Source organism: Apteryx rowi, unplaced genomic scaffold (assembly GCF_003343035.1).
Source record: "Apteryx rowi isolate R43461 unplaced genomic scaffold, aptRow1 scaffold_125, whole genome shotgun sequence".
NCBI lineage: Eukaryota > Metazoa > Chordata > Aves > Apterygiformes > Apterygidae > Apteryx > Apteryx rowi.
The window spans coordinates 1349935-1377523 of NW_020447475.1; the positions used below are offsets into that span (position 1 = coordinate 1349935).

The window sequence follows — 27589 nt, forward strand, 5'->3', positions numbered from 1 at the left end:
TATTGTGAACCTCTTTAATTTCTGTTTTGTATGCAAATAAAAGTGGCAAGCTTTTATACATTAACTCTGTATTCCACTGATTTTTAACTTGGAACAATTGTATTGATCTTCAGGGGGACAAAACAAAGAGAAGAAAATATGTTTTCCTTTTTCAGCACTTCTGGACAGCAGTTTTATTTTAAAGGATATATGAAAACAGTTTCAACACTTAGTTGAAACAATGTGTGGCCTTATTTTAAAAATTATAGATGAACAATTGAAAAGTGTGGATATGAAACAAGTTGGTTGTACCACCTATGGATGTGACATTTTGCATACTGACATGCCAAAGTAGTAGCAAAAGACTGACATATATAGTTGCAAAGGCAACTTGGATCACTGAATGATGAGGGGGGAAAAAAACCCCAACCCTTAACCACTTAATGAAGAATACAAAGCAATTATGTTAAAACAAAGCAGGTAAATACATGAACTGACTCAAAYGACAGCTTTGAACAGCACGCCTGAGACTGATCATTGAAGTAGTTTTAAAGTAGAAGCTCCAAAGATGTACATACATTTAAGCTGAAGTTGAAGACTTGGCATACTTTTAATCCAGCCCTATAAAGAAGTGGAGAGAGGTCAACCTGCAGCCCCCCAGAACTGTGTTCCTGCTCACCACTGACACTGTTCAGTCTGTTCATGCTCAGGAAGGAACGACCTGTCGGCTATTGCCTCTGGCTCCTGCCATGCTTAATCCCCCATGAAAAAGAGAGAGTGAGTGAGTGAGAGAGAGAGAGAGAGAGAGAGAAACTGGTGTTAAGCCTACACCTCAGCCTCATTAATAAACCAAACCATTGATCCATGTGACTAATACCCAGTGCTGCTTATACCCCTGGGCACTGTCCAGCTAGATGGCCATATACCTTTCTCTGCTATACTTCTATTTTCTCATTATTTCTCTCACTCCTAATGCCCACCATTTTCTTGAAAGAGGGCAAGAAAAGTTGCTGGAGGAACAAATTGAAGGTGGTGATATTTCCTCATCCTGACTTGTATCTGAAGTAGAAAAAGGTGGAAAAGTATAAAATGATTGACTGACATTCCATACCATGATATATGCACATAGTTGTTTTGAAATCCTTAGTTAGGAAAGGCTTAATTATGTGTCTTAAACTAATAAGAACAGAACACTTCTCCCAAGCAGTGGACACTTGTTGAATGCTAATTCTGCTGGCAGTTTCCTTGGAGTTGTATAAATGAGATCACGAAAATATTTCTTAGTAAATTAGCTTATTAAGTAGYGTGGCATATATTGGCCAGCTGTAACTAGTTTAGCTTTATACTAACACAGTACAGCAGACAGCGTAACATTAAACATGAGGTTAATAATGCTTTTGTATGCTGAGAGAGCACAAACACAATTGTACTGTCCTTATCATCGTTTGTCTGCTTTGAATTCTCAGGATCTATCTCAAAAACCATGCCACGTTCAAGCTCTCTTCCAGCAGGGTTGTTTAATATACTAAGCCAGGCTATTGTGTCTTCTCTCCCTTTCTTGTACTTATTTTAATCCCTTGAAAGCAGCCACTTGCTTATCATAAACCTATTACCAAAAAAAGTGTTTCTGCCTAAGCAAGTGCCTGACTTTGCAATCCTGTAAATAATCTAACTAACTGTTCAACTAAAATTAGATTGGTAGCAGTGGCACAAGGAAAGGTTTTGAAATTCTCAGCAAATAATGAAACTAATGGAGATGATATTTTATTTCTGTGAGAACTGAACGAGACTCAATGAACTCTAATAAACCTAGATAAAGCCATGTTTTCTAATGTGTGACCTAAAATAATGCATAAATAATCGCAAATTCAAGGTTAGCAATCTATATAGTGCCCAACAAGGGTAAACTTTTGAAGACAGTAGCATTTAATCCCATCCTTTTAAGAGTATAGATTTAGCACTAAACAAACACACTCATTTCGTTTCCCTGTATGATACGGGAACGTTTGGGTCTTCTGCTTACCTGTCTAATCCACTCAAATACCCACCTCAGTAAGTAGGAATTCCAGCCCACAGAACTGCCTTTCCAGAGAGGTTTTCTCAGCTGCTTCAGACACCACCCGACAAGCCCACCAGTGCAAGCTGGCTACAGGAGTGCAAGTGGCTGGTACTGCTGTAAGTGAACACCAGGCGCTGCCACGTAAGACTGCAGGAAAACTCAGCCTGGAAGGGACCTCAGGAGGTCTCCAGTCCAGTCGCCTGCTCAAAGCAGAGTCTAGGTCAGAACTGGTTGCTCAGGGCTCTATCCAGCCGGGGTGTGAAACCCTCCCGGGATGGAGGCTGCACAACCTCCCTGGGCAACCCACTACACTGTTTCACTATCCTCAAGGTGAAAAAGTTTCTCTTTATATCCAGCCTGAATCTCTCTCGTTTCCACTTATTATCTCTCTTTCTCCCACTACGCACCACTGGGAAGAGCCTGGCTCTGTTTCCATGATGATCTCCCTGCAGGTATTGAAAGGCTGCTGCGAGGGCCCCTGAAGCTTTCTCTTTCCAGGCTGAACATGAAAAGAATAAACGATGTTCTACTTATCACTGAATCTTTTTTGGACTGGGGGCATGGGTACTAAAAGAGTACATTATATTACTGTATTTCAGCACTGCATGCTGAAAGATGCTTAAGGGTTTTCCTACCCCTCCCCAAAAAAAGAATCCAAATCTTCCCAGAGTAAGTTCTCCAGAACACTTTGAAGTACAGAGTGTATGAACACRAGTTACCAGTCAGCACAGCAGAAGGAATAAAAGAACATGATTCTCTCCAAGGCCAAAACCTGTATCTGTTCAAGATCTTGAGCTATTATCTAAAGAAAAAAGTGTTAGCAGCAATACATAGTTTTCTCTCATCATCTGATTAGATACAGCATCTCTGGGATGCTCTTAAAATAGCCCCCCTCTCCCCAATATCTTTATCCAGATAAACCCCAGTTTACAGATACTGAGGCATCAAATAAATGGGCATGTCTGTGTGCGTACACTCATACACATATCATATGTAGAAATTCCTAGCATCTAAGTAAGTATAAGTCTTTCATTGTAGTTAAAATAGAGGTCAGAGTGCTTTGGATGGTCTTGACAGGTTCAAGCTATGTGGGGGCACATGTGTATATATGTGCGCATGCACGTGTGTGTGTGTGTGTGAAATGATGTATTTCTGTTTTCCTGAAAAGTTAGATTAATAAAGTAACTGTTTCCAAACCTGGCACATGTAGTTTAAATTCAGAGACGTATTAAAATAAATGCAGGTTATGTCTGTGTCAGATGATTAAGTTACCTGGTTGCACTTGGCTGTGAACACCCAGGTGAACACAACCTGACTGTGAACACTCACATAAAGCCCCATGCGTTTGGGGGAAATCCCCCAATTCCTTGTGCTGAGACCTTCCAGAGGCTCCCTGTAGTGTGCCAATTTGTTAGTCCTTTGGAAGAAACTCTGAGGACAGTGGTGGAAAATCAGCATTCAAGCAATTCTGCTGGAGTTGTCTCAGAAAGACTTTGAGCCTTAGGTAAAGTTATAATTTGCAGCCTAGACTGGTCATCAAGCAACACCATATCCAAATCTCAAGTTCCTGTGGGACTAGTAAGAGCGGCACAGAAAAAAGGGAGGTAGGGAAGATAGTGTAAACGTAGTCAAATTCTACATAATAAGGCAATTCACTGGAATTATTCACTCCACATTTCAAATGAAAAGAAACAGCTTGAAATCACAGTGAAACAATATTAGTAACAGGCAGTAAGATAAATATTTACTTAAAGGATGTCTATCCAGTGAATTGAACAAATGAAGGGATTGCTCAGAGGTCATCAAGTAGGGGTACTAGTTACAAATTTACAGATTAATTTGTATACTAAGGTACAAACTTTAATTGATTTTATTAATTTATTTGCTTTAAATTTATATTCATAATGACATTTACTGGCACCTCCTAGTCAGAATGCTTCATACATCCTGGCTCACATGTTAATGATGTCCTGCATATACCTTGGTAATAAAAAGTAACCGTTAGATGGGCACTACCACATTACAAAAATATGATTCAGAATTTGTGTATTTGCCAAAAAAAGTAAGACACAGAAGCATAAGGTTAACATTTTCTCCAAAATTCAGTCACTGTAATTCAGATTTTTCCACATGGACTTAAGTTGTTGATTGTGAAGCATTTAACACAGGATGAACAGCTGAAGCCACCCAGATCTTTCTTACCTATAAAATTTATAGTGTCTTTATGAAAAAAGAGGGTCTATTTTAATCTTTTGCTTTAAAAAAATACCCATATTAGTTAACTACATTTGGTTACTGACTTAAGAATAAAGTCTGCAAACTCACTGGAGAGGAACCTTTCCTGGGATAAGCCCATCTGAATGCCAGAGAACTGCTTGATGTGAAAAATAGGTTATAAATAAAATGTTTTTCTTCCTATACTATGTTTGTACAAAATAGATAAAGAAAATACTCAAATTTTCTTCAGCAAACAATGTAAAATTTGGAAGATGATAACACATCAGTGTTTTCTACTACACAGACAATAGGAAGTGCTTCAATTTATTTACATAACAGTTCTGGCTGTAGGATTATCTATTCTGAAAAACAGTAACAGACTTCAGGGAAGTGATCTGCAGAAGCAAAATAAAGTTTATTTTGCATCATTCAGCACTTAAGTTCAGTTTCATTGTTTTGTTTTCATAAGGAAAAAGCTGCTGCTCCATTCTTTAATAAATACAAGTAAGGAAGGCATGTTCTTCAGACTTGAATCAAAATCAGATTTTGGCTTAAAAGGGAAAGGAGGGAAGGAAGAGCATCTCCACATAAGCTGCATTTCCTGACTGCTATTTCAAGGAATTCTTTAACGAATTCTATATCATGTTGGGTTAACATCAGACCTATTCCTGAAAGAGGAACAGCCAGTTAAAAAAAAATACACTGCAGAGTTTCCAAAGTGCACTATCTTCAAAGGTTATACCTGGATGAAGTTCTTTTGTTCGTCTACATTTTAAGGCAGAGAGATTGTTATGAATATCAACTCTCCTTCTTACAGTTGTGTAACGTCTCCGTACCAAGAATGAAGTAGCATATATATTTAATATTTAATACCATTCAGCAGCCAGAAAGAGGAGAAGAGCCAACCCTGATGTTCTCATCCAGTGCACTAGAGGTTTAAGTGCAGAGCAGACTAACAGCAGTCTTGAAAACAGTAAGACCTTAAAAAAGAAAAAGCAGCTCTGTTTCCGTTCATTATTTGAATTCCTTAAGAAACTGTGTAATGGAAGGATACCTTTCCCACCAACACGGTCTGTTGTGTGGATGCAATCAGGTTATGGAAGAAGGTTATGGAAGGCTGAAGATGAAGTCAGGCACGACCATGCCTGAGTACAGTATCTTGTAGAGTTTATAGCTACGGTACGTCTGCTTTGCTTAAACTTGTTAGTACAATTAGTCTATTCAGCCTATTGTTTAGGAACACTTTGGAAACACTTCAGCTAAAATTCCATACATTCCATAAATTTTGAGAAATGTCCTAGCTCACATCTGGAAGAGCCAGATTGTTCTCAGTGTAGCAGACAACGTCTTGCCTCTGAAAGTCATGCTTTCCTTGCGGCTTTACGGTTTTATTCCAGCAAAATGTTTGCATGGGGACACTGAAAGGTCAGTCTTGCAGCATCTGAGAAACTCCAAGCACTGTAGAATGCTACAATCTCTTTCSCCCTAACAGATCTGAAAGCATAAGTCTGTTTTCCCTTTGGCTTCATTTTCAGAGTTGCAAACCCTGGGCACACTGTATCTAAGAGAAGGCGAACCCTTCAGGATGAAAACATGCGGTCAGTGACCAAATATCTGCCTAGTCATAACAAATGTGCTAAAGTATAGGCAAAGTATGTTGTGCAGAAAAACAGTTTCTAGAGAAAAGAGTCATCTGAAGATTGCAAGATGAACTCCTGCAGGACCTAAAAAATCCCCACCAGAAATCTCACCACTTTCTGATTCCTCCAAGGTCCATTTTTTGATAATATTTTTCCTATATCTAAGAGGACTACAGTATGCTTGAACTGCATAGTTCATATGAATATGAACTGCTTTCTCTGAGAAGCAGCATTGGTTTTAATATAATTTGGCTCTGGAAGAAGTTTGCTATTCTCATCACTACAATAATTTAAGCAGGTATATTCATCTAAAAAGGTATGGAAACTACAGGTCTGCGCAGATGAGCATTCAGCAAAAACTCAGCATTACTTTCACATGGTATGTACTATCCAGATTCTAGAAAAGGCTTTCAGAACTGCACAAGATTTCTTCCACAGAAGTACAGAACAGCTCAAGTCACTTGTTTTTGATGTTCTCTAAAGAGAAAACGAGTACTTCATGAACAGTTCCCTTTCTCCGACCTGAAATTTGCACTTTCATCAGACTGTCATTCAGCATCTGTTTTATCAGAATACTAAATCAGAATATTGAGAGTCTGCTGTTCATGGTGCCTCTGTGACCACAATTATTCACTACTCTTACTGCATGAAATTCAAGTTTTGCAACCTTTAGAGTGAAATGCTTTCATTTCAATAAAGTGTACCGTTTCCATGAGATGTGAACATTCATAAAAATTGTATCAATTCTGTAATAATAATAAAAGAATTTTAATTAACAAACACCAGATCATACAATATACAGTACAGATGTATTAATAATGCAACACCCATTCTTAGCTGTTTCAGTTATGATAATTTTTACAGTCTTTCCCCATGAAGTTTGCTACTACCTGTCAAAAACATTCCATATAGAAGGGATGACTCAGAGACTTCCAAGTGAGAAGAATTCTTTTCAAACGGGGCAGATATTCCTGAGAATAATTTTTCTTCTTTTATTGTTACTTCCTTCGATAATCTTTAGGTCTAGAAAAAAAATTAGTACTTGGTTAGGAAAATACACAGAATAGAATGTTTTTGCTTTAAGAATGCAGTAACAACATAGATGTTATTTCCTCATTCTGGTGCTTGACATTTTTGTGCTGCTGAATATTTTCTGGATCAAAACAAGTCTACTAACACATCTCAGAATTTACAAACATCATGACTAGTTGGTCAAGGTGTTTCTCATGGACCACTCCTACYTTCCTAAGCAAAACAAAAAGCCTCTTTAAATGAATGCAGTCTTACAATGACTTTAAACACTATTATTAATTTTTCTCCACTTCTTAAAAATGAATAATCTCTGCATAAAATGACAGGTTTTAAGTTAACAGCATAGTCCACCACAGTGTTACTAGAATAATGAAACCTGATGACTGAAAATAAACCCCAAACCCTACTTCAATTTTTAAAGGTTCTGCAATCTCTTCTTCTTGGATCACAAATGCGGAAAACATTCAGACAAACAGACTGCACTGTTTGTAATCCTCAGTAATTTCCTATGAAGYGTATGTCACCCTCTCTGCCTGCCATACCTCCCCTGGCTGTAGAGCGCACGTTGTCCCTGAACTCACAAGGCGCAAGATCAGAGCAGATGACACTTTTTACACGAATGCTAAGTTCTGCGGCAAGCTGCAAGCTTATGTCCCTAACAAACCCTGGAGAAAAGTTAGGCCTCTGCTCAGTCACTTAACCCCCCCCCCCCAAAAAAAAAAAGCAGAACGGTGCAGGCTGATGGTCTCCGACGCCTGGAACGCACTGGGTGCACGTGGCGTGTGCACAGCATGGACTAGCTGCTCTGCACAACACACCACATCCCCAGCCAAACTATTTGCCCTAATACAACCTATTATAAATACAGAAGCATCTTACTTTTGGCTTTTCTGATGGCTTGTCTCACATACAAATTAGAAAAGGTAATGTGAACTGGGTCTTTTGTTAGAATTGAGCAAGAAATGTAATCACAAAGGTTTTGTAAATATGTAATAGTATAAAAAAATTAGGGTGGTGGATTTTCTGTGAAGCTGAATGAAAACCCAAGAACTGCAATCCACAATAGTAAACCAAGTTAAAGTTATGATGTTGCTAAATTTTATTATTAATGTTGTTAATCAAGGCAAATTAAAAGCAGATAGCAATGGAAGTAGGGAGCTCACTGTGGAGACTGAGAGAGCTCAGATGGTTGCAGAGAAGGCATGCAAAAATCTCTTACTACCTAATTAGATATTAACATCGTAGGTTGCAGATCTAGCATTTTTCAACTCATCATACTGCAAAGCCAAGTCATTCATGTCATTCTTCTACAAGTCTGTAGATTCTTACATGAAAACAACTCTGGAATTCAATTTGTGCTATTTTCAGTGCATCATCTAAAATTTTATGATTATATGAAGTTTAAAGAGAAAAAAAGAACTTTATAAAGACAAGCTAGCATTCAGATTGTAATGAATTACAAAGCTTCACTGTTTTCCCTTGAAGTGGTATATTCTGTATTAACGTTTAAATTTGTATCTTTTTGACATGAAACAACAATTTTAAGTACCRCACATGGACAAGGAAGTGCTTAAATCAAACAACATTGTTTACCTACTTGTTTAATGTTGGACTCAAATGTACTTCACAATTGGTGCCTCGTATGCACTGGAAAAACAAGTCATGTTTCCTAGAGTCTGTGCTTGAAGTCCTCAGAAATATTTCACATTTTGTGTGACAGATCTCATCCTTACATACCAGAATATATATTTCATAATATTACACTGTTGGTGGTGCATTAGGAGAGAGTGGAATTTTGAAAAATTCTCAGCAGTGACTTAGTAAAAGTTTTATTCCTGCATCCATCCTGAACAGATAGACCATGCTGAAGGTTTTTGAATATTAAATTGTACAAATACAGATGTCTTGCAGCTCATATGTATTACTCCTTTTTATAAGCCACTTTATCTTCTTTCACATTGCTCAGCAAAGCATTCTACGTTTTTCTTTGAATGGCACATTTAAAACTTCAATCCAGGCTTAGAGCGTTGCAGAGGTGACGGTCCCACAGTACTTTTCTCTGGTGTGGAAATCCAATTAATTTATTTTTATTTTTTGCTGCATCCAATCTGCATTTCAACCTTAGTGCTCGTTGTCTTAAAGTTAAATGTGTAAGACACTGGACTCTCAGTTTGCAGTCTTAGGAAGTTAATGAAGCTTAAAAGCAGAATCTTCTATGCTGAAATGCTTGTGTGAACAAATATAAAAGTTTTTAAAGCCTTTTCTAATGTCACAGTAGGCTTTTATGCCTACTGGTACTTGGCTTTTGGAGGCCACAATCTCTGCTTTTAAAGATTCCTTAGCACTAGGAAAGCTAAGCCTTGAAAAATATTGCCTTTGGCAATAAATATTTTGTCAGAGGAAGAATATAAACCTACAAAAACCTTGTCCATTCCTAGAGAATTATGAACTACTTGTGAGCACCAGCGGAGAACAGCTCACTGATAAACCACATAAATCCACGCAGGAGTGTTCTTCTTAGCTGGCAGCGCTTTCACACTTCCTCAGCAAAGCACTGAAATTATTATGCATTTGGAAYAAAGAAAATGATATCTCCTGGCAGAGATGGTTCGGAAATTCACCCAAAGGCAAGGCTTCACATAGCTTCACCTCTTTTTCTTTTTAAAAAGTAACATTCTTGAAAAAAAATTTCTGCTGTGTATTAACAGCAGACTCCAAGAAGCAGGGGATAGAGAGGGCAGAATGAGGGAACCAGCATCTCTGAAATCAATGCTGAAAGGCAAAGTATAATGCGTTCACCAAAAATATGCAACATAAATCTGTGCAGCAGATGTCTGCCACCAAAACACGTAAAAAATGTTTGTCCCACTAACAGTTTATACTGCCCATAAAAAGCATTTTAAGAGACAGTCCAGTAAGTTCTAGAAAAAACAGTCAGCAAATTAAATTAGCTGTTTAATGTCCAATTATGCCTTTCCTCTCAGTGCCTTTCTCTCRTAACAAATACTTTGCAGTTGAGTAAAAGAAACTGGAGAGCTGGCCGCAAGCAGCACATTCCGATTACAGATTTTAAATCTCTCACGTTCTGCCAACATYTTTCCATACTCACGGCTGATAAAAGAGGAATACAGCTGATGTAAAATTCTGACAATCCATAGTTAACTCGCACTGAACCTTACCCAACAGGTAGACAAGCACATACGTGCAGTTCGTAGGATCAGTCTTTGCTATGGAAAATTAAACAATCTTAGTGGTCCCCACTGTACCTGCTAGCACTTTCTTCTTCCCAAAACTCTACAGAATTCATGTAATCCAGAGTAAACTGCCATTTCATGAGGATGCCAGCCCTACATTCTTGAATACACACGAAATCAAATGGACCAAGATGGTTTGCCTATTTACAGCATCAACCCCTATGTTCTGTAGCCCACTTTCAGAAAAAAAGAACAAAACCAAACCAAACCCTGGGGCACCTGCTAAAGTTATCTCTAGAGGCACCATTAGGCCTGGTTCAGCCTATTGCATCATCTGATTTCTCTTACACATACGTCTGAGCACAGCTCTTTGTAAACCAACACCCTGTAAAGCTTCTCTACCCAGATTAGCCAGTCTATTTTTAAAAGAATTTGACCAATGATAGCTGCTAAGTCTAGTAGTTTCAGCGAGTGTTAATCCTTTCTACAGAGAAACACTGCAATTAAATATCAAGAGCCAATATGCATGAATAAGGAGAACTTTTCTGAAAATGTCACATATTTTCTAACTCAGTCACTGGACTGTGTCCTATAACACAACATCTTTAGGATCTGCACAAAGCAGGATGAAACTTTGGGTAGTATTTACTCAGGAAAACAAGTATATTCAGAATATAAGAGAAAACAGAACTGATAGCAGGTTAACAAGACTGAACTCTTACTAATATATTTCCAAAATAGAAAATGAGATGATGAAGAAAATCTTTACTCAAAAAACCTTTAAAATATTACATCATTCTCTCAAACAGATGTCAGGATTAGAAAACAGAGGTTCTTAACTTCATAATCTGCCTATTTATTTCTTATTCAAGTTATTTACAGATTCAGAATAAAATATTTATAGAAAACGGTGGTGAGTCTTCTGAGAACTCTGATACTCGGTGAAGACAATTCYGCCTGCTCTACACAAGCTGTTYCCAGCATGCTAGTTAGTGAATACACAGAGATCATATGGAAAGGGAATTGTGAATCTGTGGCCCAGGAAGACCCTATACACAGTCTGCAGAGTGACATGCTTCGCGGAGCAGAGCAGAGAGGAATGGGATAACTGGTTTAGAAAATTAAGAGAGGTTTGGTTCATATTTTAAAGATAAAGGGCCTGAACCTGCTGTAAGGCTTTGTAAATACAGATATTCTTTCCATATCTATTACTTGAATGTAATGAAAATCTTGGGCTAACTGTGGACTGTACATAAAGGATAAAAACTCCACCTACAAATAGACTGTTAAAGGCTAAATCTACAACACTCACAATAAAACATTCAAAATGTTGGTGGGATTAAGAAGCAAAGGAAATGGATTATTTAAACTTTCATAAATGATGAGCTACACTTACAGGATTCTGAAGATGTCATGTATGTCAAAGTAACTTACAGTGATTAAAAATGAGAGCAATTAGTGAAATCTCACCGAAACACAAATCTGACTTATTCTCTCTCAAGATTAGAGCTATTCAGATGTATTAGCAAACTGATACTCAAAAAATGGGTCGGAAGTGCTACTTCAGAAGTGCAGATGCTTCAGATACCATTCATTTTAAAACATACTGATTTTGGTCTGTTGTAACACAATGAGGCAACTTACAAAACGTAGCAGYGTGTGAAATTTGGATAGACACTGAAGAAAGAATTCACAACGGCAAATTAGCTTAAGGAGGTAAGTCTCTTCAAGCCATCTCTAAAGCCAAAGAAGAGAGGTAGGGCTTCCCCAGGGTACCTTAAGTGAAGATCCATTTTAATTATTCCAAAGGGAGCTTGAGCTTCTTGGGTAAGACTGAAGTTTGGTGACCACACACTTTAGGAGAAGAGTAACTTAAGCAGCTTCCCTAACAACTCCCATCAACCCCAAAGCACACCAGTTTCTGCAGCTGCATAAAAAAAAGGGTTGTCTTTAATCTAGGTTTGTTTCCTGATTCTCTTTATTCTGTTGCTATACAAATGGAATAGAGAAAGACAGGAAAAGTGATGGAAGATACTTAAAACCAGCCTTTTTTCAGAAGAAAAGCTCATCAAGCAACAACCTCACTCTCTGAATACCTCAGATGGCAACTGCAAATTAACAATCCAAACAGATCAATTAGTTATGGCTATGATGAGAACCACCCTCAGCAATATTCAATATTCTTCTTCAATATGATGTGAAATGTGGTCTTCGTAAARTATTTTCTCCTGCCAAAGTGGATAGAAAAGACACAGACCCATTCCAAATGTTAAATGTATTCAACTTTCAACTCCTGGAGAGAATATTTATTTTCATCAAGTCTGAACAGACTTGCCACACAGTTCCATCTTTATTAAATTCTTGTCAGCACATTCCAGCAAAGATGTTTCCCCTTGCCTAGCAGTGTTTTGTGGAGCAAAAACATCCTCCGGGGGGAAAGAAAAAACAAAAACAAAAGGGGGATGTTATTCTGTTTGTGAAGACCAGATCTAAGTACTCACCAGCCTACGCTATAGTGGAACTGTCTCATTTTCAAAATATAAAGCCAACTTCACAGCTTCATTTCGATCTGAGGGACAGAACACTTTTTAAGACAGTCACTACAACAGACAGTTGAAAAACAGCATTTCTTACCTCAAATAAATAATAAGGCTCCAGTGTAACATATAACATTATTTGAAGATTCAAGTGCTGTAAAGTACTGTGAAATAACTGCTTTATATACTCAGCGGATAATTTTTTAGAAATATTTTCTCTTCATTTTAGTAACTCAGAATACTTCTTCAAAACTATATATTTTAACTCACTTTACTGTTTCTTAGAACTTCCAAATACAGTGGAATTCCCTATAACGATATAATATATAATAGAATTTCCTCTTCCTTCTTCTCCCCCAAGAACAAGTTACATGCCTGCGAGTGTTTTCAGCCACATACTGCTGGTAAAATACCATTTGAAAACATGACATTCTCTTCTTTGAAGAAAAATTTTCTTTGAAGAAAAATTGTACAAGACCAAATTTAATGGAGTTGTTACAGTCATTYGTGTGATGGCAAGAACGTATTCATGATACAAGCTGCCTCTACTAAGGAATAAGACTGTCAGTATTGCAGAAGAAGTAGCCTGTCAATGCCTGCACCTGGCTTGAAAGCTTTGAAGATCTCAAATTGCATTTTTTTTCTCTTCACCTGCAGGCAATTATCTCAACACTGGAGAAGGTGACCCAAAGAGACAGTTCCCTGCACTCTCTGCAACCTCACCACCAATAAGACTGTTCAGAAGGGATTTAGACCTGTAAAAGGTCAGTGCCTTAAAGCTAACTAATTAATGCTGCACACAAATAAACTGACACAAAGATGAAAAAAAATTCCAGATGTATTAAAAATCCCATAAAAGTTAATAACTATGCTGTATTAAAGGTGCACCCATCTCTTTTCCATTCACAGTCTGTGCAATGCTCCATATCACTTATAACTTGAAAAATTTCATGTCTGGTAGGATTCCCATTTTTATGGGTTATGTATCAAAAATCAACTATCAGTCTTATAACTCACAGTTACCAAAATGTTTTAAGATTATCTTATGCCAGAAGATTTTAGGTCTCTAGCGGCTGCTATGAGAATTTTTTTTCCACTGACACTTGTTAGCTCTTTTTCTAATGCACCTCCTTCCTGCAGGAAAGTGGGGAGTTCCCTGAACAGCTGAGTGAGCAATCCTTCAGATTGACTGCGTGTAGTTTTACAGAAGCTCTGCATGATCTTCCTATACAGATTTCAAGAGTTTTAAATTACAACAGGGCTAAAATCTCTCCAAACTTGTGTGTTCTTTTCAGACTTTCACCCAAAGAAATGTAGTTAAATTAGTCTTAGAGTACTTCTAAATTATTTAAAAAAATAATTAAGTGGTTAACCAGTGCTATATACTGGCTCATAAATGTGTCTTCTAAGTGGGTTTATAAACAACATGGTTTCTGACAGAAGATGACAGACAAAGACCAATTAGTGAAAAGATCCTGTGGACAGATCATGCCACTTAACATCTAGTCTTCAGGCAGTCTTTGATCCGATTACTGTGAGCTAGTAAAAACATTAAATCTGTATTACYGTAATGCTCTTCTTCGCATTTAAGAAAATCATAACCGCAGGAATGTGGCCTTATTGCTAACTGATGACAGCAGACTGCATACACAAGGGAACTCCACAGCCTCTCTTTCATGTCCACTTAATAAACTACAATACTATATACGTATTTTTCAGCCTTCTGCAGTATTAAAGGTTGCAATTAATTTGTTTTTGTACAAAACTGCTACACAGTATATGTGGAATTGAAATTGTGGTCTATTTTGGCTCTTTTGTTGTTTTTTAAGATTAACTTGTGAGTATAAACATAAAATTTTAAATATCTTAAGATTCATTTTTATAGAGAATCTTACAAGACAGACTTTTATACTGAATCAAAATGTACTGAAAACTCCAAAACAAAAGGAATAGATGTATTATTTTAGGTACACTTAATAAGTTGAGCCAAAGTCAATAGCTGTTAAGTAAGTGCTAAAGGGGGTTTCTGAACACATTTCATTTGTTTGACTAACCAGACTAGTAAATCAAAAAACAAGATTAGACATAGCTATCATTCTCCATAAGACCATWTTAGGTGGTTACACTCAAATATAAACTGAATTTGAAGCTGGGAGGACATGAACTGTTTTTCTATGCACGATATACCTACAGTCCCAGAGTAGTTCTAGGCCTCTGGCAAAATAATCAGTGAAAACAGCTAATGATATTTAAACTATCATTAAACTTCCAATAACCACCACCTTGGCCTGTTCTAAACTGTGAACTTTTTGCTGTTTGGATGCAGAAGAACCTCTTTCACAGCAGTATAGTTTTCATGCAGATGATTACCTTGGCTAAAAAGCATTTCTGCAAGCATAGCTTACTTTGCTTGGAGAACTGGTATAAACCACAGTAACGGAAGTAACCAAAGCTGGCTCTGCTTATGCCAGTACACCTATCGTGATGAACCTTTTCTTGTATACACAAAGCTTAAGATAAATCTTTTGTGGTCCTCAACTACAGCTCAGGCTTTTCCTATGTAAAAAATTCGCCTGCTTTAATAAAAAAGAGTATCCATAAATCAATTTATTTAAAACAGTGCAAACATGCATTTAGGTATTCTTAGTGAGGTTTAAGAATGGTTCATTAAAATGTAACATAATCTGGCTGCAATCCCAGCACAATTCCTAAACTACTTAAAAACTAGTGCCAAGTCCAGATTTTGACCTGGATTATAAGAATTTCATTTATAAGCTTATTTAAAGTTAAATCAATACAATGTATATGTAAACAGGATCTTAGCAAGATAATGCTTTTTGCAAGTGGAAGGGTTTTCCTTCAGATGACATCTTAAAAATTAAATATATTCTACTAAAACATATAGGGCCATAGAAAGAATAGCACTGTTCACTTGGCTTTGTCCAACAAATTACAACATTCATCAAATAAACAGAGAAGCTGGTAGAGGAATGGTGAAATGCCTTCCAGACGAATCACTGTCACCATCAAAAGTGAAAAAAGCAAATGTAACYAGACATTTATAGAAGGTTCATCCAAAAAAAACAAAAACCAAAAGAACAACTAATTTTATTTTCATGGGAGCAAGTAGTTCAACAGTACCACACACAAACACTCTTATATTGCTTGTCAAGTTCCCATTAAGGTAGTTAGGACTTTCTCACATATGAGATCAACAGATTTTAGGGAGGGAGGGGAAGTAGCTTTAGACCTTTATTTTTGAGATCCTCTTCAGACAGCTGAAGTCACAGTGTCCAGTTACCCATTTATTAAATCTCTTACCTTCTGCAATACCTTTAGCTACAATGTAAGCTATCCCCAGCAAAGAGTATGAGAACCACTTGCACTGGTGTGTTTTACATATGCTAGAGAAGAGGCAATAATTCATTTTAATAGGCTAAATGATTTAAACATAGATTTGTCAGATTTTTAATACGATTAAGCCACTGACCCTTCTAGTTAAGTATCCAGCTGCTGTCTTTGGTTAAAGCTTAATGTTGCAGAGGAGAACAGTTTTCTTCTTAAGTACTTAACTGTGCAGCTTTTTATCAATGGGAATTTAGATCCAGCTCTGGCAGCCTGGAATATGAGACTCAGTTAGCTTTGGTCTTCTGTTAAGCTAAATTCTKCATGAAATCATGGCATATTTTTATGTCCCTACCATAAAAAAAGGACCAATGACAGTTCCTAAATTGTAACAGGGGTTAATGATTTCCAGCTAGTTACTGGAATTTCTATTGAGAACCAAAAAAAGTCAGAGAAAATGAACTTCCAGAGAGATTCCTCAAAGAGTACGTTGGAACAGGACTGTGTTATATTGGCAGCAGAGCTTTTTCTCTGTCTCTCCAGTTTCTGTTTTTAGGAAAAAGTAAGACTGGCTCAAGTCTTTCAAAAAAAGTTTGTGTTGGCCATCTCTTCTCTGYGTACTGACACATACCAACCCTGCTTTGTGAGAGCAGAGAAGAGCACACAAGTTAGAGAGGCAGTATTTAATTCTACTGCAGAAATACCCCAAGGCCCAAGGTAAGAGCCAAAAGACTACTGTGTGAGGTGCTCTACATACACAGTTCAAAAAACAAAAAAAACAGACATACCCTGCAACTACACAGGAACTAAGAAAATGACTGGAGGAATATGTTTATTTCAGTGCAGAAGTTTTAAACACTCATAAACAAACTTCAGATGGTCCTTAAAAAGTAGCTCAAGACCCCACCATCTTTGGCTGAGATCTTCACAACTTTCTTTGAGATTCTTCAGACAGATGGACTAATGGTCCTCATGATTTTTCATTTATTATATCTCATACTTTCATTGTAGAACAAAAAGCATTTTACAGGCTTCATATTAACTGCAAGTGTCCTTTTGTGGTGGCTTCCTGTAATGTTATCGGAGGAAATTAGCAGATCAAGAACTTCATAGAGCAAAATTGCCCATCACTGTTGCCCACAACAGGGTACTGAAGTACCCCGTTGCTCAGCATATGGGCGACAGACAGTGCCACAGCTGAGACTTTGCTTGTCATAACTGGGACTCTGCTCAGCTGAAACAAAATTCTGTCTTCAGACTAGGCTCTGCCACCCCCTGCCTCAAAACAAGATGTAGAGAAGGGGGCTAGAAAATCAAGGAAGTTGCTCAGAAAAAAATAAACATTAAAAAGGAGTTTGTTGTTCTTAAATCAAATTTCAGAGTTTACAATACATAAAGTTTTAAAAATATCTGAAGCGTTTAAGGACTTTTTTTTCCCCAGGAAGACAAGCAAGAGACTGTCTGACCTATGGAGAGGCCCACGGAGAGTTTCTGTTAGTCCTGGCAGTAGACCAGGCGCTCCACATACACACCAGCAACAAACACGGGGCACTCCTAGAAATCAGGCTCTTGCTTTATTTCCTTATGGGAAAGCAGCCATCTAACTGGAACAACACAGAGTTGTCTTTCTATATATTTGGTAACATTCTGATCTAAGTAATTTTGAACTACACCTTCAAAAACAATTTCCTGTCTTTAAAAGTTCACTGTCTAAAAACAGTCAGAGAGACAACTTTCAGATAGTATGTAACGGGAAAATTTACGCTGATGTAAATCCGATGTATCCCTGCTTTTAGAAGGCAGGTACAAAACAGAACTGTCCTTTTAGCCATATCTGCTTGGAGAATTCAATGATGGTTTCTGTTTAAAGCTCTCATTAAAAATATTCAGTTTGAAGCCTTGAAAAAACTTAAAATAACAGATTCATTCATAGTAAGAAGCCACAAATCAAACTCAGTCAAAGGAGCAAGTTTTTGATTTTTTCTCCCCTCTAAACCCATCTGGATAGATGCCTTGAACCTATGCATTTTCCCACCACAGTTGTTCCAGACCTTTCCATGGAGGAGCTAAGAGGTAAGCTGTGTACRGTTTGGGAAGTCAACTGGTTCAGGTTAGCAGCAAAAGGAAATGTCTCTCACTGGAAATATTCTGACATTGAATTCTCTGTTTTCATGGTGCAGGATCCAGCTTGACGTAGCTGTCCGTTCCAAAAAATACAAGCTATTTGTTAGGTTTTCACATGGGACCTCTGTTTTCATTAAAAAACATTTCTCCATTTTAGTGGTCAACTTTGATATTGTGTATTTGTCCATAGTGTGTCAGTCTCCTATTACCAGCAAATAGCCTTAAAAAAAATAGAGTTACTTCAATACCAAATATAGGTAAAAGTCCAATGAGATCACCAGCAGTGCTGAGCATGTTATTTTTACTTTGAGAACGAAATTATTTGCATGTTACTTCATATTAAGAGAAAAAGGCTCATTTCCTCCCAACACTAGTAACTTTTTTCCATGTTTTGTATTACAATTTATATTCATACCCTTATATCTGTCTTTTGACCAATTCATATTCAGTGAGTTACATTCTACTTCTTCTACTCTGACTACGTTTCTTAGGTATAAGCTTTAACATAAAACCTTMAACATTAATTTTAACATCACAATTGCATTTCCCTGTATTTTATGTCCTTATATACTTTTCATCAAGCTATGCTTTCCATTTGATCCTTTCCACTAAAGGATATAGCTATTCTTAAAGGGCTAATATTAACTAATCTTATTTTGTTAGAGAAAAAAAAAAAAAAAGCCATGTGCCCCAGAGTTTTTATCAAATTGGCTCCCTAATTTTATCGCTCTCACAGGAATTTAATTCTCTTGAATCTATACCCTTTGTCAAGCAGAGTAATCAACAGGCTCAAAACTTAGTGGAGGATAGACAAAAATCAYGTGTCAGAACGACTCGTTAAAACCACATGAAGAAAAAGTGAGTTTACAGTCTTTCTGTATCCTTCATTTTCTGGTTTACTGTGGAAACTACTCTTATTGCTTGGAAGCTATCTATTGGCCCTGCAGAAACTCACAGTCCAAAATGTATACAACAGTAAACAGCCCTTTGATACCCCAAATGCAGTTCACAAGCAGGATACAGAGACAAGAAAAGGGTACTCATTTCAGTGCCATATATTTTCACCCAGACCTTTAAGGCCATAAGCCTTAAATAACAGCCACACATATGATCTGTGTTTGTTTACTTTTATCATATAGAAAGAACCATAGCACAGTGTAGGCTGGAAGGGACCACAGAAGTTATCTGCTCCCCCCCAAGCAGGACCATCTCCAGCATTAGATCAGGTTGCTCAAGGACTTGTCCAGTCAAGTTCTGAATACCACCAAGGCTGGGGGTATCAGGCCTCCACAACCTCTCTGGGCAACTGACAGCTGGAAAAGCATAAAATGACTAGGAACTTAACAAAAAGTCAGTTTTGTATTCAGAGATACACATATGTTCCTCCAATATTTGGATTTCAAGACCTTTGGGGGCTTGAGAATATTTGCTAAAAAACAATTGATGTTTCCTTTACATTTAAAACACTTTCAAAAAAAATCTGAGGTTAGGTGATTGAGTTTTTTGGTACATTACAAATTGTAAAGAACATCAGATTTATACAATCATGTTTTAATTAGCTTCTCTTCAGTTTGTTGAACAAAGCTGTCTACAGTATTTTATCCCATTTTAGACTCATTTTTAAAAGAACCTTTTTCTTTATAAACATTACAGAATATGTAAATGCTTAAACCTTTGTTGCTTCTATTGTCTCTCAAAGCAATAACGCAAACGCTWCTTCTTCCATGGGCTCATACACACTAAAAAAGTTCAGAGCACAGCAGAGTCTCTTATAGCCGGGTATTTCTTCTGCCTTTCTTTTAATACCTTCCGTGCAAAGCTGCCTATTATCAAACGTTCCCGCTGGCACTCTAATCTGAGAACGGCGACCACTACAATTCACTTTAAATCCCCTTTTATAGACTTCTTCTGTGTTCTACTTATCAAATCAGAAAGTTATTTTACAAATTTGCTCAATTCCATATCTTTTATTTCACAACTAAGCTGCTCTATTCCTGTCCCTGTAACATTATGAGTGTTGCAGAATCACTGTAATATATTAAATTCCCTCGGTCAGGAAAAATGAAAAAGCATTATATTTTTCCCTTTACTTCAAATTGGAAACTCTGCCCAGCATCAAGAAGTGAGCAGAAGGTTAAATTAAATCTCATCTAATTGACACTAGTATCTGACATCCAAAGTAGTCTGGATGCAGGCCAAGACAAGAAGCTAAGATCACAACACTGACTACAGCGATGAGCCCTGAGGCTAGTGGAGAGATGGTAGATAATCATTTTCATTTTAATCTCTGTACGAGGACTTACCAGTTTTTGAGAGCAGAAAAGAAGGCAGGACTAGAATCCAATAGTTGTATAAAATAAAGGTATGGCTGCAGTGATAGCAGTGTCCTCTTGCTTTCAAAACAGGTCCCTGCTAGAGTAGGTGACTGAAGGGAAACTTCTGGCCCAGACTCTCCACTCAGAGACCTAAAGTTCTCCCAAATTTCCCTCTGTTTCTCCCTGTCCCGCCTATAGCCCACTAACTCTAGCCATCTTCTGTCTTCTAATGCTCTTTCGTTGCAGGGCCTCTGTTACCCCTAGGTCCACCTATTCCCTGCTGCTTCTCACCAGAACATGCACTTGAGTTACCCACTCATCCCACAGAGGAAGCACTATCGTCTCCTCAGTTGAAAGCATCCAAATCTGCTGCAGCTGCAGGGCTTCTAAGGCAGCAGCAGATGTGGCAGTCAACTGGCCAGGTAAGCCTTTATGTCTCTCTTGTGTAAAGCACACCCCAACCTCTGTAACTGGCAGGGATTTAAAATAACAAAAACAAAAAAGCCCAAAACTGTACACAGACAGCACTTTTCAAACATTATCAATACAACCCTGCAGAGCAGAGAAATAAGAAAAAYGGGTATGTTTACTCTATTCTTTGGATTCCTTCTGAGTGAATGCCTCCAACAAATGAGGAAGGGAGTTCTAGCTTCAAGAGTCTTCTTACTTGCAGATTTTCCCAAGAATCAACACACTCAAGCAGTCTTCTCAATGCTAACATGAAGCTATTAGGAAACTTAGATTGACAGCAATGACTAAATTAGATGGCATCAAGGTTTACTTATCCTCTACCATATATGACTATCTGTCAACACAATTAAGGTGGCTAAGAAGATGAACTCCAGCAAGACTACAGCAGTGCAGGAGGGCAAAGGAAAGCATTTCCGAATCTGGCAATGCAGCACTATTCCCTTTGACAGCAGTGACACTCTCAATCAGCTAGTTCAAGTTAACTGCCAGATTCCTGTTCAATAGGAACAGTTCAGTGCATGAGTGTTGGTACTAAAGATTGTTATGTGAGAGTATAATATAGCATGTGAAGTTTAGCAACTTTACTCCAATGCACTGTGCAATTCTGGTCATTTGTGCAGAGCCTGAATTAATCTCACAGGAACTACAGGCAAAAGGACCTCAGCATTTTCCACTCCATCCAGGAGAGGGGATAATCTTGCCTTTTTAAAAAACAAAATAGCAATGTGTATATCTGAAAAAAGCCAAAACCAGTCTACTTGTTTCCACCCTGAAGAGAAGGTGAGAAAACAGATGATAGCTACTAGTCTTGTTTAATGCATTACCGGGCTTACAATTGTGGCTATACTAATGTGCCTCAGACTATATTCAACTCATGCACAGACTATTTTAGAATCATCTAGGCTCAGGAGCCTAAGGACACCTGATTTTTGAAGCAGCGTTTAAAAGTATTACCCACATTCATGATAACACAGGAGGAGTATAGCACAACACAAATAATTTCAGAAATCCTCTTCTTTTTATGCTGCCAATGTCCTTCCCCTGTTTTAGAACAACAAAGGCTAAGTCAACTCYCATTAAGGAAGCACTATCACAACGGAGCGTCTAGATTCTGATGCCTAAACAAACATGCTCCTTTTCTTTTTTGCACACTCCTTTTAAGAGTCCTCCATACAACATTCACCAGATGTTTAAACTTTCTTTACCAAAAATACATTAAATTCTACATACTGAAAATGAGCCGAAGAGCACAAGTCATCTGTATTGATCATCTGGCAGACTCATCAAAACTCTAGTCTGTTTGCTTAATGCTTGCAGCTMTTTGGGTTTGACACTTAAAGGAAGCACAGTATTAAGAAATCAATACATTTCAAATTTTATCATCAAAGGGCTGCTGGAAACTTTCTAGACTGATGAGCAACTATTCATTTAGTTAATAAACACATGTAAGATCTGCTATTCTAGGTCCCATCAAAGTTCCATCAGCTTAGTAACAGATTCACAGGGGGAAAAAAAAAACAAAACAAGAAATAGGATAAATTCACAGTAATATTTAGGACATCCTGAGCCAGGAGTCACATTTAGAGAATCGTATATAATAGCCATTTATGGACCTACACTTCCTTTTTTTGGAATCCACTTAAACATTTCCTCAGCACCTGTACATTGACTGCCAGACAAGGAAAACATCCCAAAAGACAATAGCAAAATGGTGTGCATCTTTAGTAGCCGTGATGTAGTCAACCCTCACGATATCACATGCTTCACTAAGTTTAATTACTGAAAGCAGAGGAAAAATATTCCATAAATGAAAGGTTTCATACCCCATCTTTAACATTCAGTGCAACTCAGTATGAACACTAYGTGTGTGCATGTGCAAGCATAAATATGTATTATATATAAACACAGAGTTCTACTCAGGTTTTTTACTTAACTCAAGTCTACGACATTTGTCTAGTCTAACTTTCTCCTGCTATTACGAGGATTTGCAAGCAAAAGCCTACTAACATTAAGAAATTTCACTAAAAATTTATTGTGTTTCTGTTAAACACGTGACACAGACAATGGAATGTTGCTCCATTTTCCCCGAAAGGAATACAAATCCTATAAATATATGTGAAACAGATACAGACATCTATATTTATTATTGGGATTTCTTAATTGTATCTGTCTGGCTTAAGCAGTGAGAGCTGTTGGTATATAAAAGGAACTGTGTGCACCTTTCTTTTGAATTACAAGTARATCCTTCTCAAGCGTCCATTTATGTTATCCTATTACAGGTTTTCCTTTGGAAAAGTTCCATCTCTTGTCAACTGATCTCTGCAATCCATGAAGGGTAAAGCACTATTTGTATGTGCTTTATAATACAGAAAATACACACTATGTTTTAAAATGTTTAATTTACTTAAAAAAGAGCTTTAATATAAATTTTAGCCCCCAAAATAAAAAAAGCATCAGGCCTCTTTTTAAGGTATTCTAACAGTATTGGCCATGCACTAAGATGATTTGTTTTGCTTATTTTCTCATAGACCATTTCAGAATATTTTTCTAGTGTGAAATACTCCTTCACTTCATTAATTCAAATTTTATTTTGTTCCTCCAGACAAACTTTACCTTCCTACTTAAAACACCAAGCCCCCATTCTTTGTATTTAAAGTCTTCCTTTGTTTGAAACAGTTACTGGTTTTTGAATTGTACAATGTTTTTTTTCTAATGTACAAGGCTTGCTACTATCTAGTCTTTACTAGCTAGAAATCTAAACCTCATAATTGTCACAGATCCCTCTGCAATACTGTTGTAGAATCAGCCAGACATGAAAATCTACACTGAACCTATTAAATACTCATATTAAAATACAAAGGGTTCAATTCTGCAAAGTTCTGCTTTTAAGTCCTACCGATCTTAACAAGATCAAGTGATCATGCAGCTATCAAGACACCTGAGAGATTGTATCTTAAGCAGACTCATGAGATAAGGTACTACCATTTCAGCAGCTGACCTCTGCCCACATACAGCTAATGTCTGGTTCAGTGGGACCACTCAAAGGATGAGATACCACTTGAGGCTCATACCAGGACTATTCTCTAGGATTACTGTACAAGTATGAAGGAACACTTTTTTTTTTACAGGACAAAGAGAAGCAGGAATTCAATCACCTTTTAAAAACTACTATAGTAATAGAAATACCAGAAATCTAATTGAAGATAGAATGCTTGTGAATTAGAAGACATTAACAGCTTTCTGGAATAGCAAATCACGTGTACTTACTTGGTAACTGAACATGTTATTCAAGACCATCAATTTGGTATTGGTGTTAACCTATTTACAGCTTTGCCTGCTTCCTTACTTGTTACATTTCGTATTGAATTTGACTAGAATATTCAGGGAAAAAGGCCTATTTCACATTCATTTCTGTTGTCTACCACAATGAGATCTTGATCCTCAACATGACTCTCAGAACGAAGACAAGAAAATCACACTAGTACTAATCAGAAGATGTCATGAATGTAATGCATTATTTCCACTCACAGGTTGACTCAGTGTTGTTTTTTAATACCACCAAATGCAAACAAACAAACAAACACACTCAGTCATATTTCAAACAAATACTATGGAACTGATTTTGCATATTGAAAAGAAAGTACTTATCAAAATAAACATGTGGTGTGTTCCCTGCCAAAGATCCATTCTCCAAGGTCTGAATTGGCAGAACTCTCTCCCACTTTCTCAGAAAATTGAAAGATGACTTTTTTATATGTATCATTTCCTCACAGAACCATGTGGGGTTTCCTTTGGCTGCAGCTAACAATTACATACTATAGAACACATACCCGTAGCTCAAAGAGAGTAACTGAGTAACTATTTACTCGACTACACTTTGACAAAGTAAAGTTGAAAATATCATTTTCAGGAGCTTTTCAGAAGCAAGAAGAAAGTGGCAACCACCCCCTGCTAAGTATGCTCATTCTTTGCATCCTCCCTCCAAAAAAACATGACTTGAAGAGATAAATCATTATTTTGTTTTCTTACTCATATTGTTAGAGGCCTATACATCATGTATTCAGTCAAGTTTCCTTCTTTAAAATCTAAGATACTCACGGAGTCCAAACCATTGGAAAGGCAGCAATTTCTTCTGGCGTATATTCATCTAACCTCTTAGGGACTGCACGTGGCTGAGGAAGCTCTTCCACAAGATTTTTCTGGATATCTTCTGGGATAACCTAAGGTGGGGGAAGCACAATTGTAGCTATCYGATTGTTAAAAAATAAATCTTTTGCACAGCACAAAGACACTAGAGAAAAAACATTAAATAAGTATTAATTTATACACGTCACATTTTTCACATAAGATCAGTCACTAGTTCCAATTCTGCATTAAATGATTCAACTTACTTAACATACTTGGTGCTARCAACTTCAGCACAACTAGTTTCACTGGCATTTGAAGACACATAATACAGGAAGTCCTCAAAATAAACACCTGTAAAATATTTTTAAAAAGCTTTCCTTCAATCCTTACCTACAATTTCATGTATCAAAATTTATGATTCATGATTCTCAGAAGAATTGAGGAACAGATGGGCACTTATAAAAAAAAGCTATCAGCCACAAAAACACAACCAAATTCAAGTTGACGATATATTTCTAACCACCTACAAACCTCCAGAAAAATGGAGAAAAAAATAAATTCTCACCTTGAAGATCTCACATTGAATATTTCTTTTTAGGAGACAGTTAAAAAATCCTGTTACACACTCCTTGGAGATCAAGCCTGGACATAAACACCAGCRTGTTGCCAAGTAATTCAGGACAACAACAGTGGCATTGATAAGGTGGAAGCAGAGGGGCTTAAGAGAAACAAGATCCAGGCCATCTGTATTAGATGCTGCATCACAGTCATCACTAATTTTGAAAATAGTGCTTCTAAAAATAAAAGAGTTAATAGATTATTGGCCACAAGAACTTATTGTACTGTGTAGTGGCTCACAAATGCAGCAAGAAAAAAAATCAAGTAAGTTCTTTTGTAAAAGGAACAGGAAAAAAAGTGATAGGATTACAAAGCATTAAAACTGGAGAGAAAAGATTGTGACCACCATATCCAGCGAACAAAAAATGAACCCTATCTTACCAATCAATCATTTATTTTTGTTAAATAAAAGGTACACAATTGAAATCTATTATTTTTTATTTTAATCTTTTTCAAAGATCAGAAGGAAACAGTGTTTGCTTTGTGCTAAGAATCTCAGAATCAGCATTCATCTATTATGGGATACTGACAAGAATAAAAATGCCATTTCACATTATTTTCCTAGAAGAAGAACTATATCTGCTTTTTGTTTTTTATTTGGGGAGAATGAGGAACAAGAATCAAAGTATAATCAGTTTCTAAGGTTCTTCTCAAAAACAGTAATTAGCATGTTCATAACAAAGATGCAGTTCACTGCTTGAGCTAAAATACCTCATAAAACAGGGTGGAAAGCTCTTTAAGCTCCCTATAGGAAACGACAGTGCATTCTGAAGCACTTGTACACAATTTTCTGTTCCCCTGCCCTAAGTACAAACACCTTTTTTTGCCCGGATTCATTTGTTACAAAATGTCAATGCTAAGATTGCTTTGTGCTGTCTTCCCCCCAGAACATCCCAAATGATAACTACCCTGGGTAGTGGAGCAGTCTTATAAATACCTTTGGTGGGGAAGATGGGGCTCAAATCCCCACCTGTATAAAGGCATTATGCTTCAGAATTTGCTAAATTTTTCGTCTCTCAGAAAAGCATGCTTGGGGAAGCTGCAACAGTCAAAGTTTTTCATTATTTTCATGTACTTTTAGAAACCAGACATAACCCGTGAAATCTTCATTCTGTGGCTTTTAGTAGACATGAATCTTCTGTTACAACTATCACTGCAGAGTATACAAACCAACCTGTCCACCAAATTGTATCGACACTACTGCATTCTTCACACTAAATGTTCAACCTAAATACAAAAGACTAATTCTCATGCATGTCAGTTTTGTGAAATAATAAAAAAGTATGAACATATAATCTGTATTTACATACATAAATAAAATGCAGCCTGATTTTTTTTAATTCATCTATCTTCTTATGACAAGTAAGAGATTTGCTACTGCTAACACTCCCCTCTTCACCTCCAAAGAAAACAGGAATGAAAACGTAACTGTGCATAACTACTGACTCACATCATCTGGGAACAGGTGCAACCTCTGCATCATAGTTCTTCTCTGAAGGTTTTTTGGAAGCATTCTATAAATAGTCAGTTTAACAATCTGAGGAAAGAGAAATGGTAACAAAAAATATGAGAAAGGCCAGAAACAACAGGTAAAAKATAAGAAGTGTTTCCCTTTGCCCATTCCACTAGACTCTGAACCTCTTCTCAGTCGACGACTTCTGTATTGAAGAACCCTGGTACCACATTCTGAAGATGCTCTAGACATACTGTTCTGCGTGAAGGAACACTTTCTCTCAACAAGATCAGTCATATAAAAAACATCAGCTTAGAAAGTTGAGAGTTATATTTAGTATTGTGGACGATTAAATATGATCATTAGACTTGCCAAAATATTGATAAGTTTGCAGCAACTCCACTGATGCTGGTACCATATTACATGCTTATAGATACATTATTGAGAAAAAAAATACACTGTAACAAAGTCACCAGA

General features: G+C 37.1%; 1 protein-coding gene across 3 annotated transcripts in view; it reads right to left on the minus strand.

Annotated features, from left to right (window-relative positions):
* Positions 1 to 6639: 6639 nt before the first annotated feature.
* Positions 6640 to 27589, minus strand: part of MRPL13 (mitochondrial ribosomal protein L13) — a 35249-nt gene continuing 14299 nt past the window's right edge. The window contains exons 4-6 of one of the 3 annotated variants that reach the window (XM_026055691.1): positions 27110 to 27196; positions 25012 to 25133; positions 6640 to 6918 (exon numbers count right to left, since the gene is read on the minus strand). In XM_026055691.1, coding sequence (XP_025911476.1) covers positions 6894 to 6918; positions 25012 to 25133; positions 27110 to 27196 — 234 coding nt within the window. In that variant the 3' untranslated portion in view covers positions 6640 to 6893. Of the gene's footprint in view, positions 6919 to 25007; positions 25134 to 25304; positions 25393 to 27109; positions 27197 to 27589 lie in introns of those variants that run through there. The other 2 variants (XM_026055690.1, XM_026055692.1) reach the window with 2 other exon arrangements.